The 12108-nt window shown below is 44.3% G+C and overlaps 1 protein-coding gene and 1 long non-coding RNA gene across 4 annotated transcripts in view; one reads left to right on the top strand and one right to left on the bottom strand.

The window, feature by feature from the left end:
* Positions 1–362: 362 nt before the first annotated feature.
* Positions 363–10503, top strand: LOC307199847. Its single transcript, XR_013832231.1, has 5 exons — positions 363–439; positions 3077–3245; positions 4004–4065; positions 6395–7877; positions 9931–10503. It is a non-coding gene; the product is annotated as an uncharacterized lncRNA (long non-coding RNA).
* A 145-nt stretch (positions 10504–10648) lies between these two features.
* Positions 10649–12108, bottom strand: part of VWDE (von Willebrand factor D and EGF domains) — a 45180-nt gene continuing 43720 nt past the window's right edge. For all 3 annotated transcript variants that reach the window (XM_079947884.1, XM_079947882.1, XM_079947883.1), the window contains 2 exons: positions 11547–11650; positions 10649–11441 (listed from right to left, as the gene is read on the bottom strand). In XM_079947884.1, coding sequence (XP_079804010.1) covers positions 11421–11441; positions 11547–11650 — 125 coding nt within the window. In that variant the 3' untranslated portion in view covers positions 10649–11420. The remainder of the gene's footprint in view (positions 11442–11546; positions 11651–12108) is intronic.

Raw genomic sequence — 12108 nt, forward strand, 5'->3', positions numbered from 1 at the left:
CCGGCACTAAAGTGTGGTCAATTCACCTGCTCTATTAGCTTGGGGTGCAGATAGGAATAACACATGGGCACCCTCTGTCTGGAGCCAACCACACACAGTTATTTATCTGCATAGCTAGTCACACACAACGTTTTCTTCTATGCAATTATTGCTGGGTTGGGGACAAGAGCTCCAAGGAAAAGTAGCTGCTGTAGATATATTTCCTACTTAGTGATTTCCTCTGTATATTTAAAAAAAAAAAACCCTAGCAGTCAACAAGAGAGAAAGCATTTCTCACCTCCTCCCCCCAATCCCTTTTGAGGCAGTAATCGGAATGTGCATGCGTTCAGAAATCTTATTCTGAAGTTGCCACGGTGCTAGACAAACATTAATTTCATGGTTCTTTAATTAAAAGCATGGTTGCTTTGCCAACGGCAGGCAAATGTTGGCCTCTTGCAAGGTCAGTGAATTTCTGTAGTTTTGGATTTTAAAAAATTGCTTGAAAACAGCTCCATCTGCTGGCTGTTAAGGTTGTTTTCCCCCCCCCCCTCCTGCCCAACTTTGTCCATTCCCCTCTGAACCTTCAGTGTAATTTTACTATTCAGCATCAGCTCTCTTAAGTCTGGTCTGACACAGCAGCACATAGAATCCATGTCTTAAAGGATCAAATCACAAAGGCATTTACATTTGAAATGGACAGAGTCTGTGCCAAAACTAAATTTAGTTAGTTGCTGTAGTAGCCCCTTATCTTATATATATATATGTGTGTGTGTGTGTGTGTGTGTGTGTGTGTGTGTGTGTGTTTTACTACGGTCAGTGGGGTGGATTTTTTTTTTCTTATTAGGCTGCATTTAAGATTTTGTCTGGGTAGATGACTCATTGCTAGAAACTGCTGGTTGCAGTCTAAATGTGTTGGTGTGTGTTGTAGAGTGAGGTATAATTATATTGATTTAAAATGGTAGATAAGAACAAAGCCTAATTACATGAATTGGCTTTAGCTGCAAATAGTTGTTTGTGCTCCTTGCTACAAGAGATAGCCTCTTCTGCCTCATTTGCCATAAAAGCTACAAAGCTGTTGGTAAAACAACAGCAACAACAACAATGACACAGGGTTACACCATTGCTGCTGCTGGGCCAAAAGACCTGAAATCAGCATCTCTTGTGGCAACAACAGTCAGTATTTTTGGGCACCTGCTAAAACTCATATCAACATCTTAGGAGGAGAGTGGCTTCTTCTTAGCAAGCAACAGGCCTCTAGCGTTGTTCACTACTCAGCTGTTGAAACAGTATTTAAGCGTAGCATAAGGAGTTTATTTATTTTGAGAAAAATCTTTACTTTTCCAGCTTTTAGATTATGGCTCCAGATGAGCACTGTAACCTCTGGTGAGCTGGTTTAAAGTAAAGGGTATGAAAGATATAACGATAAGACTCTTGCCAAATGGCACCCAGTGAAAGAAAATGTGCAGGCAACAGCATGATGAAGCCTACAGGTTTTATGTTAGTGCTACCAATCACTTCTGGTCACTCACAGCATTCTTGCTCAGATTTGAGGGGAGGGGCATTGGTGAAGCACAAGGTGCCCTCTCCCCCATTTCACACACAGAAGCCAACTAGACTGGGCAGATGACTCTTACTTCAGCACCGGCAAGAGGACAGTGTCCTCCTCTTGGCAGTTGGCTAGATTAGGATGCACAAGCTGAGCTGTGTCGATACACCTGCTGCTCTGTCCAGCTTCTGGAAGCACTCTGCCTAAGAGTAGGACCAACCTGGGCTCTATTGAGCACATCTTGCCCAACCTCCCCCAAATACTGGTAATCTCTCATCAACCCCTTTTGCAGCAGAGGGGGAAAGGATTGCACAATGAATTGCAGAGAAAGAAGTGTTTCTTCTGGAATGTGAGTCCATCCAATGAAACTATGGGTGCTGGAAATTTCAGGACGCATAAAAGAAAGTGAAGAATTCACACAATGCATAGTTAAACTGTAGAATTTGCCCCTGCACGCGGTGGCGGGAGCCATCAATTTGAATGGCTTGAAAAGAAGACGAGACAAATTAGTGGAGAACAAAGCTATCCATAGCTACTAGGCACGTTGACTATGGTCTCCCTCCACTGTTGGTAATACAGGCAATGACTAGCACAGCCAAATGGTGCGTTATTGCGCATGTGCACAGAGCACTGAACCCAGAAGTAACCCCAAAATGTCATAAAGTTGTCATGGAAAGGAGCGGGGTGGGCTTACACGTGCTCCACTGATGCACATGAGGGTCCAGAACGTAACCCTCATGTAAAACAAGAAATGTCTATATGAATCTTAACTACCAGTTGCTGGGAATCACAAGTGTGGAGAGTACACCAGCAGGCATCTATCTGGTTGCCTGTTGTGAGAACAGGATGATAAGACTATATGGCCTGGTCTAGGAGAGATCTGCTTATGTTCTTATTATGAACATTGATCTGATTGAGCAGGGCTCATATGTCTTCTTCTTTGGTGATCATTCGTAGCTGAGTAACATTGTCTTCCATAAACACAGTTTTAACAATGAGTTCATAAGTGACTCTGGAGGCCAATTCTGGATCCACATGTCCTTTCACAGTGGGGTTCAGGAAAAAAGGGAGGCAGACTATGTTTAGGGCATCTTTTCTAACCCCGCCCCCTTTTCAGGGTGAGCAGAGTAGGTCCTAAAAAGGGCTGCTCAGTCATGGATACAGCTGCTGAGCTGTTCAACTGCCTCATTTCTTGAGTCAGAATGACTGAATCTATCCACTGCTCATGTGCCAGTTCATGACTAGGGGCTTCCAGATTTCACGATCCTGCGCCTGTTACCATTTGCTGATCGCCATGGGACTTTTGGGGTTTGGGATGGGTTTTTGGAAGACGCCTATGCATGAATTTGTTTTATGTGTGTAGATCAGTGCACGCTGACCAACGCACAGTCTTCAAGGTAAGGCTCTGTTCCAGTGGCATGAGTAGTCACGAGGACCAGTAGATTCTTATCTGCTGCAGCTTTCATCTGCCTTCACAGCCATTGTAACATACCGTTTGTTATCACCCACCTGCTCTGCCATTGAGGACATCTTGGATCATTCTTTGTCTAGCTCCTTCCCTTTGACCTTACCACTTTGGGTGACTCTGCTGGGAGTACGAGATTCCCGACGGCTTTGCTCACAAGGGTCATAGGAACGTGCAAGCCCATTCATCACGACAAGGTGATGATCCAGCACGTGAGGGCTCGTATGTACAGTGGTGTGGATCAGTACTGCTAAGGTAATGTAGTGCCAGGTCCAAGTGTATCACTCGTGCTTTGAATCGTTACACCTAATCTTTTACACCTTTTGAGTTGCAATCTGAAGGCAGAGGCTCATGTGACTCAATTTTAATAGACGAGGAGAAATTCAAAATTACTCCACACTTTTGTAGCTTAACTTGGAATTGAAGTGGGGCTGGAATCATGTCTTTTGTTTCAGACATCCCTTAGGCTTGCACATTTGTCATGTCTTTATATTCTGATGATACCAACATAGCCTCCAGCCTTCCACAGTGGCGCTCATAGAATTGCTCTAGTGAGATTTCCAGGCTAAAGTCACCTCTGTAGGAAGACTATGTCAAGTTACTACAATGAAATGATAAAAGAAAGTTACAGATGCAAGTCATGCAAACCAATTGTGTCTAGAAATGTGTCTGGAAAATCAGACATATTTTTATGAAGTAATGCTTTAAACCATTTGTCAGAGGAGGGGGACATTTTCAGCATTGTAACATGTCAGATAACAAACACCCTTCATCTTAAACTTTTAAAATTGTAACATACATGGTTTACAATGTTGTAAATGGATTAAAGGGGGATTTATTTTTTTAAATGTGCTGTAAATCCCTGTTCTTTTAGGTGGTCAGATGGAGGTCTTCACCTCTGGCATATTGCTTCCTCTGAGTGAAGATGGGGTCAGGCTCTGACTTCATCAGAATCTTGTGCTCAGTGTGAAGCAGATGATTGGTGCCAACCGCAAATCCCACTTGTGTTACAGATTGACTCAACCCAGAAGTAGTCAACCCCAGCAAGACCAGCAGTTACCACCCAATTTAAAAGGTGCTGAATATAAGCCTCCCTTCCATTGTTGTTGTTGTTGTTGTTATACCGCCCTATACCTGGAGGTTCACAGAATAAAATCAGAATATAAAACCACAAAATACATAATCAAAATAAAAACAGCAACCCAATAACCCCTTCCAAAAAACCTGACATTTTAAAAGGGCCTAGGATGTCAATCAATCAACCAAAGGCCAAGTTAAAAGGTGTATAATGAAGGCACTTAAAGGTGTATAATGAAGGTGCCAGGTAACTTCCCTGGGGAGAACATTCCACAGAAGGGGAGCCACTGTAGAGAAGTCCCATTCTCATGATGCCACCCTCCGGACTTCTTGAGGAGACAAACAAAGAAGGGCCTCAGAAGATGATCTCAGAGTCCAGGTAGGTTCATATGGAAAGAGGCGGTCCTGGGGGTATTGTGGTCCTGAGTCGTTTAAGGCTTTATAGGTTAAAACCAGCACTCTGAATTGGGCCTGGAAACTAATTAGTAGCCAGTACAGTTGGACCAGGATCAGTGTAATATGCTCAAACTGGTGAGCAACCTGGCCACTGAATGCTGCAATAGCTGAAGCTTCCAAACAATCTTCATAGGCAGCCCTATGCATAATGCATTGCAGTAATCTAACCTTGAGGTCACCAGAGCATAGACAACAGTATTTAGGCTATCCCTGTCCAGATAGGGGCATAGCTGAGCCACCAGCCAAAGCTGATGGAAGGCACTCTGGGCCCAAGCTATGAACCTCTTTCAGAGGAAGTGTAGCCCCATCGAGCAGGCAATCTCCCACCCATCTGGTCTAGGGAACCACCCACTAACAGTGCCTCAGTCTTATCTGGATTGAGTTTCAGTTTGTTGGCTCTCATCCAGTCCATTACCAAGGTAAGACACTTGGTCCAGCACTTCCACTGCCTCACTTGCAGATGTAAAGGAGAAATAGAGCTGAGTGTCGTCAGCATACTGCTGACAATGTACTCCAAACCTCCAGATAACGCCATCCAGCGGTTTCATGTAGATATTTAACAATGTGGGGGGTAGGATTGAGCGCTGTGGAACCCCACATTGAAGCACTCCCCAAGCAACACCCTCTGGGAATGACCATCCAAGTAGGATTGGAACCACCGCAAAGTGGTGCCACCACTCCTAGTTCAGACACTCGCTCCAGAAGGATACTATGGTTGATGGTATTGAAAGCCGCTGAGAGGTTGAGAAGTCACAGGGATATGTTTCCCTTGTCTCTCTTTCTTGACAGAGGTTGTCATACAGGGCGACCAAAGCAATTTCTGTGCCAAAACTGGGCCTAAACGCTGATTGAAATTGATCCAGAAAATCAGTTTCTTCCAAAAGCGCCTGGATCTGGTCTGCGACCACTCACTCCAGAGCCTTGCTCAGGAAAGGGAGATTAGCAACTGGCCAGTAGTTAGTTAGATTTCCTGAATCCAGGGAAGGTTTCTTAAGGAGTGGCTTTACAGCTGCCTCCTTCAAACAGGCAGGGACCACCCCCTTGCGTGAAGAGGCATTGCTCCCTGATCCAGCCAGCTGTTCCCTTCTTGCTGCTTTTTATCAGCCAAGAGGGGCAAGTGTCCAGAGCACAAGCCGTGACCGATCCAAGCACCTTGTCCACATCCTCAAGCTTTGCCAACTGAGCCTTTCCTTGGAACAAGCAGGAGTGCAGTCCCAATTATTCCTTTGCAGCCATGTGGCAGGTGTAGGTCAGGTGGTTCTGGCTTGGGCAAAACAGCTTCCCTAGCCACCCTTACTTAGGCCTAATTTCTGGCTCAAAGTCTTATTGTGCACTCTAAATGCTGCCTTCAAGGTGCACACAAGACTTCAACAAAGTTAGATGGTTTTAATAATAATAATAATAATAATAATAATAATAATAATAATAATAAATCTCCACGAAAACCAGTAGTCAGTCTTTTTCCTCCAGGATGGTGCCTCCTCCTGGTTGGAAGAAAGGTTGTATGGTGTCTTCACTAGGGAAAGGAGAACCCAGAGTCTTTATGAAGCTATGTTAAATTCCAGCTTCTGTAACGAATAAATCTCCCTTACTCCTCCATCCCTCATGACAGCAAATTAGAAACTTGTGAAGCTGCCATTGGTCTACCTAGCTCTGTACTGTCATGATAATGACTGGCAGTGGCTCTCCATGATTTCAGAAAGGACAGTCTTATATTTATACCTGGAGATATTAGAACCTTATTAGAACCACTGAGCTACATCCCATCATGTCAAATCTGGATGTTTGATGTGACCCATCTTCTGTGCAGGCATATAGAGCACAACAGCACTGCAATGTCAATTTCACACCTTCTCCCCACTCTGTCCTAGGCTGAAATAGTTCCAGAAGCCTTTTCAAAAGATAAATGCCAAGGTTGGACCAGCATTATCTCCCAAAGCCTGGAATCACAAAAGCTACCAAAAAAAAGTCAATAAAATCTCTGGCAGTACTGCAGAAATTGCAAAGTCAATCCCAGGCACAAAGTTCAGGAACAAGAGGAAAGGTTCAGCCTGCAGTCTCTAATTGAGAGTCTCAATGCCCCGAAGGCTAGAGTCACTGCTTCAGTTAAGGAGCTGCCCAGGAACTGGCCTAAGGGAATTGCTGGGAGGGAACAGAGAGTCTGGCTAATTGGATATGATGAAGGTATGCTCTTTGATTCAAAGCTTCAGGGGAAAGCTTTTTGAAGAAAGAAGATACCAAACAGTCCTTACATCATCAGTCATGTCCTTCCCACCATTTCATCAACAGACAAACTGCATTCTTCAAGGTAACTGCCATTGCTCCCATCAGAGAGGAACATTTCACTGGATGTTAAAGCCATCACAAATATTATGGAATAAACCAGAGATGGAAATAAATTACATCTACAGTATCCTTCTCTCTGTCTTTAAAGTGAAATTCTGTGTTTCCACAATCCCTAGCACAGGTGCTTCTCCTATGCAACCCAAGGCAATTCCCATCACTTGTTTGCCCATGGGACTCCAGCGAGCCCACATTTGAGTTTCATAATCTCTCAATACTATAACAAATCTTACATAGGGCAGAAAGGAGATGCTGAACATGACATGCCCCCCTCAAAAAAAAATATTCATCATGAGCTTGACTTAGATTGCTGAATCAGAACTATAGTCTAGCATTCTGTCTCATCCTATGTGTGGCCAACCAGATACCTATGAGAAGCTCACAAGGAAAGCAGGACGTGAGCTCAATTTGGATAGCTCCGTTGGTTAGTGCATGATGCTGATAATGCCAAGGTTGCAGGTTTGATCCCCATAAAGGACAGCTGCCTATTCCTGCATTGCAGGGAGATGGAGATGATGATCCTCAGGATCCCTTCCAACTCTGTGATTCTGTGAAGAACATACAGTAGTCTACTCTTCCACTCATGTTTTCCACCAGCTGATACATATTGGAGGTCATATCTAGCCAATGTTACTAGTAGCCATTGATAGTCCTATCCTCCATATGAGGCAGGTGATGTTTCTGTGGTTTTAAGAACATAAGAAGAACCTGCTGGATCAGGCCAATGGCCCAACTAGTCCAGCATCATCACAGTGGCCAACCAGACTCCTATGGGTAGCTTACAAGCTGGACCCAAGCAGCAGAGCACTCTCCCCTCCTGCCGTTTCCAGCAACTGGGAATCAGTTTTGTTGCATTTCTTGCTTGCCGTTTTAATATGTTTCATGAAGCCTGGTGGAAACATAAAATTGTAATGAGTGTGTGTGTGTTGGGGTGAGAGCTCTGTGCAGGCTAGGCAACTGTTGCCAAGGAGATCAGAATGCTAGGAGAGTGATAGTCGGAGGGCATTTTAAGTAAGTGTGCAGCTGTTGGGAGGGGGGAAACGAAATAATAACTGAGGGGAAAGAAATAGCTGTTTGGAGTTTGTGGAGGACATCTTTGGTGGCGACTGAACAGATGACTCCACAGCATCAAAATAAGACTTGAAAGTAGAGTGGGGGAGACTGCAGTGCCAGCTCATCTCTCTATAATATAATAATGTTGTGAAAAGGCATCCCTTTCTCCACTTATAATAAACACTGATTTGCCAAAGTGTTTGTGTTAGCTTTCAAACTCTCTTCTCAGACTGCAAACTGAGAGTGTGGCCAGTCACAAGTCTTCTGGTGTCAGCAACAGGATCTGGGAAAGAGGAATTAGAAGCAGAGACAAACAGGGAAGCTAGAGAAGAGCAAGGCCTGCTCAATCTAGGCATCTCCAGGAAGGGCTGAGATGGACTTCTGTCTGAAACTCTGTGGTGGCGAACTTAACTGGTCTGACTCATGATGCCAACCCATGGTAATTCCTCACTTGTGCCCTCTTTGTTATCTAATCACTCTCGTGCCCGTCCTAGATTTCAGTGAAATCCTACTTCCAAATTCAGGTTTATGTCTGCTGCTACAGCTGGATTGCTTTTGTATTCCCAAGGTGTTCAGCTTTCAGGGACACAGGCTGAAGGCTGCTCTAAGCTGTTTTTCTTATGCTTCAACCTCACAAATCAAGCTGCAGGAGCCCTGATTCTTCTGGAAGACTTTAGCTCATGGGCAGCTATGATGCTGAAACATCTGCGGGCACTATATCAGCTACCCCTGCTTGATTTAAGTTCTCTTCCTTGCCTCTTGTTCTCTGTCCCAGAACCTCTGCACTGTGTTTGATATTTTCTCCAGGTTTAGTTGGGCTTTCTCAGCCGAAAGGCACCAGTCAGTGTCTTTCTAAATGCTAGATTTCCATTTTAAACTATAATAGGGGAACTCAAAAATGAACCCAAATACAACTTAAAAGGGGAAAAACTTTAAGAGGGTGGGAAGCCAGCACCTCCTCTCAAGGACTGTGGTACATGAAGGAATCCCATGACTTGAAAGAGTTGGTGGTAGTCTCCATTTGGGTATAAGAATCTAGACCCCGGTTTCCCTCAACAACCCAAAAGTAATACAGATAAATATCCTAGTCCATTCGTGACAATGTACTTCAGTGAAAATCCAGTTGTTCATTTCTCTTTGTTCACTCTGACAGGACAGATCATTCTCATATTTCAACTCCCTCACTTCTTTCCGACTTTCACACTCCCCCAATCTTGCTCACATTTCCCCCTCCTTTAGTTGGAACATGTACTGTGTGGCACATGAACTTTGCCTGCTTTTTATCTGTCCTTCCACAAATAAGGTGGGTCTCTAGGACTTCTCCACAAAGCAATTCTCCACCTCTAGCCCCTTCTATTTCCACAACGTGGAATGGATAAACATGCAACCTTTAACCATTTTACTCTTCTACATCAACACTTCAAGCCTCAAAGCCTTTTTTATTTCTTGTTTGGCCAGCTACTTGTGGAGGAGACTCTTGAGAGTCCCATGAACTGCAAGAAGATCAAACCTATCCATTCATAAGGAAATCAGCCCTGAGTGCTCACTGGAAGGACAGATCCTGAAGCTGAGACTCCAATATTTTGGCCACCCCATGAGAAGAGAAGACTCCCTGGAAAAGGCCCTGATGTTGGGAAAGAGAGAGACAGGGGACAACAGAGGACGAGATGGTTGGATAGTGTTCTTGAAGCTACCAGCATGAGTTTGACCAAACTGCGGGAGGCAGTGGAAGACAAGAGTGGCTGGCGTGCTCTGGTCCATGGGGTCACAAAGAATCGGACATGACTAAACAACAACAACAACAAAGTATTCTAATTATAACAGCAGTGTGATTATTTCCAATTCTCTGAAGCAAGCACTCCTACTGGCATTCAGGGGTCATTGTTAAGACTCCCTAGTGCAAGTGGCGTAATGGGGTCTACTGCAGTAACAGCTATGATGTGCAACCAGCTGCAGTAAAGATCTCCATAGCTGTGCTAACTCTCCTAAACTGGCATTTCTGTGACTACAGGTTCTTCTTGGGCATATGCCAACCTGGTGACACCAACAACAAGCAGCAGGTCCTGCCAGGGCCCTGAAACAGCTTCCCAAGGATGCCAGCTGCTGCTCATTGGGCAATGGAGTAATAAGAATTAGAAACAACATGCTATTCATTGGATCTGTGTACATGTGACAAGTAGCCAAAAGTTCTCTTACATAGATGAATTGCTATAGGAAACCAAACTGTGATTAGCTAAGGCAGAAATGGTTAGCATAACAGGAGCACAGGGATGTTTGAAGCAGTAACCCTGAGAAGTAGATGGAGCCATCCAGCATCCCCCAGCTTACTCAGATGCCGGTGTGAGGTTACAGTGGTTCATGATGTCCTATCTTACTCACAGGTCCACAGAATGCTGAGCATCTTCACTGGGTCGAGCCAGTCCTTTTGTATGTGGGTGTGTTTGATCTTTAATTTTCAACCTCAGCAAAAGTTCATCGCATACAAATATGGAATTCTCCTGGCTCACAGAGTATGGTGCAAATTTATGGTGCCGGCATGTTACATATGGGGGGATGTATAAACCGTTCCAGAGTTTCAAATTCATATTGTCTCCAAATGCTCATTTTTCAGTCAGTTGCAGTAAACAGATGGCTTTAAGCAGCACAATTGAATCCTACACCATACATATTGGCAGTGTCGTATTCCATGACTGAACTGGCAGAGGCACCTCACAAATTGCAAGACAGAATCTCAAGTAATATTAGGCACAGGTTTCTTTTCTAAAGCTTGCTCCCTCCAGCTATCATGGATTGGGAATCCGAATTATCTGCCTTATCCAAGTATTTATTACACAAATTTAAACCTGCCATAACCTAGTTCTGAGGCACCATGACAAACGTGTAAGTGATGGTGTATTATGCCTGATTTGGATGTTTTGCATTAATTAATCTCATTGGTTTTCAAAGCCATACTGAGACATATTCTTTGCTGTAACAAACTTGGGGTACTCCAGCCAGAGTAGCAGTGTGATGGATGTTGATTGCCAGTCAATCAGGAGCATTTGCTGCTATTCTGAGCCAGCTGCAACTTACTCAGCCATTTGTGGTTAAGGTAAAGCCTGGTCCAACCTCACTTGGAAGTATCCAGCAGCCCAGTCCCCCTTGGATCCCATATTTGATGCCACTATCTTTCTGCTGCAAAGAGTCTGTGCACCACAGCCATGGGGAGAAGCAGGCCACTGGGTGCTTCGAGTGAGGTGAGCCCTAGACAGGCTTCTGCTTAACGTGATTGGCTGGGAAGGTTGCAGCATGCCTGGCAAAGCAGCGTTGTGCCCTACACAGAGGCAGCCTGGTGGGGAAGGGAAGAACTTCAAAGCATTCATACGAAGAACAACTCTGCACTCTGCATGTGGAAGGGGCCAGATTGTGCCACTCGTGTAACATTGTCTTGAGTGATCCTCTCCACACCAGAGATGACTGGCATCCATGCAGCACATTGTGTGACCCAGAGACATTTGTTCTTCACGCGTGACGTCCTTGTACCTTGAAACATAAGCAGCAAAAAGACCGGCAAATTATGATGCAGCTTAATTTCTTCCTAAACCTATTCCATCATTCGAATGCACTGAGTATTTGTTCTATGATTACCTGAATTTTTTTGGCACATGTGACTCCCGTGTAGCCAGGCCGACAAGCACATACGTTCGGCAGTATGCATGTACCTCCATAGAGGCATTTCCGGTTGCACGTGGCTGAAACATACATGTGTGCATGTGTTTTAATCTGGCAATCAAAACAAAACCTCCAGCGGTTAAACAGCAGGGCAATGGATGCAGAGTCTACTGTGCCAGCAGATCTCTTTGCACAATACTGGAATAGAAATGCTAATTGTGAAAATGTTAAGAGGGAGGTGTTAAATCATAGAATTGTGGAGTTGGAAGAGACACCCAGGGTCATCGTCCAACCCCCTGCAACGCAGGAATCTCATACATGGTAGATGGCCATCCAGCCTCTGCACTGGGAAAAAGAAAAGAAAAGTTTCATTATATTGTTTCAGTTTGAGCTTAAAATATAATGTTAACTTATTCACCAAGGATTTAAAGAGGATCTTTTTTTGGATTCAGGTTTTAGATTTATTTTTATTTTTTTAATGTTATGATCTAGTACAGGGGTGGGGAACTGGATCTGACCAGAGGGCTAGATCCAGAAG

Source organism: Podarcis cretensis, assembly GCF_951804945.1.
Source record: "Podarcis cretensis genome assembly, chromosome: 12".
NCBI classification, from domain to species: domain Eukaryota; kingdom Metazoa; phylum Chordata; class Lepidosauria; order Squamata; family Lacertidae; genus Podarcis; species Podarcis cretensis.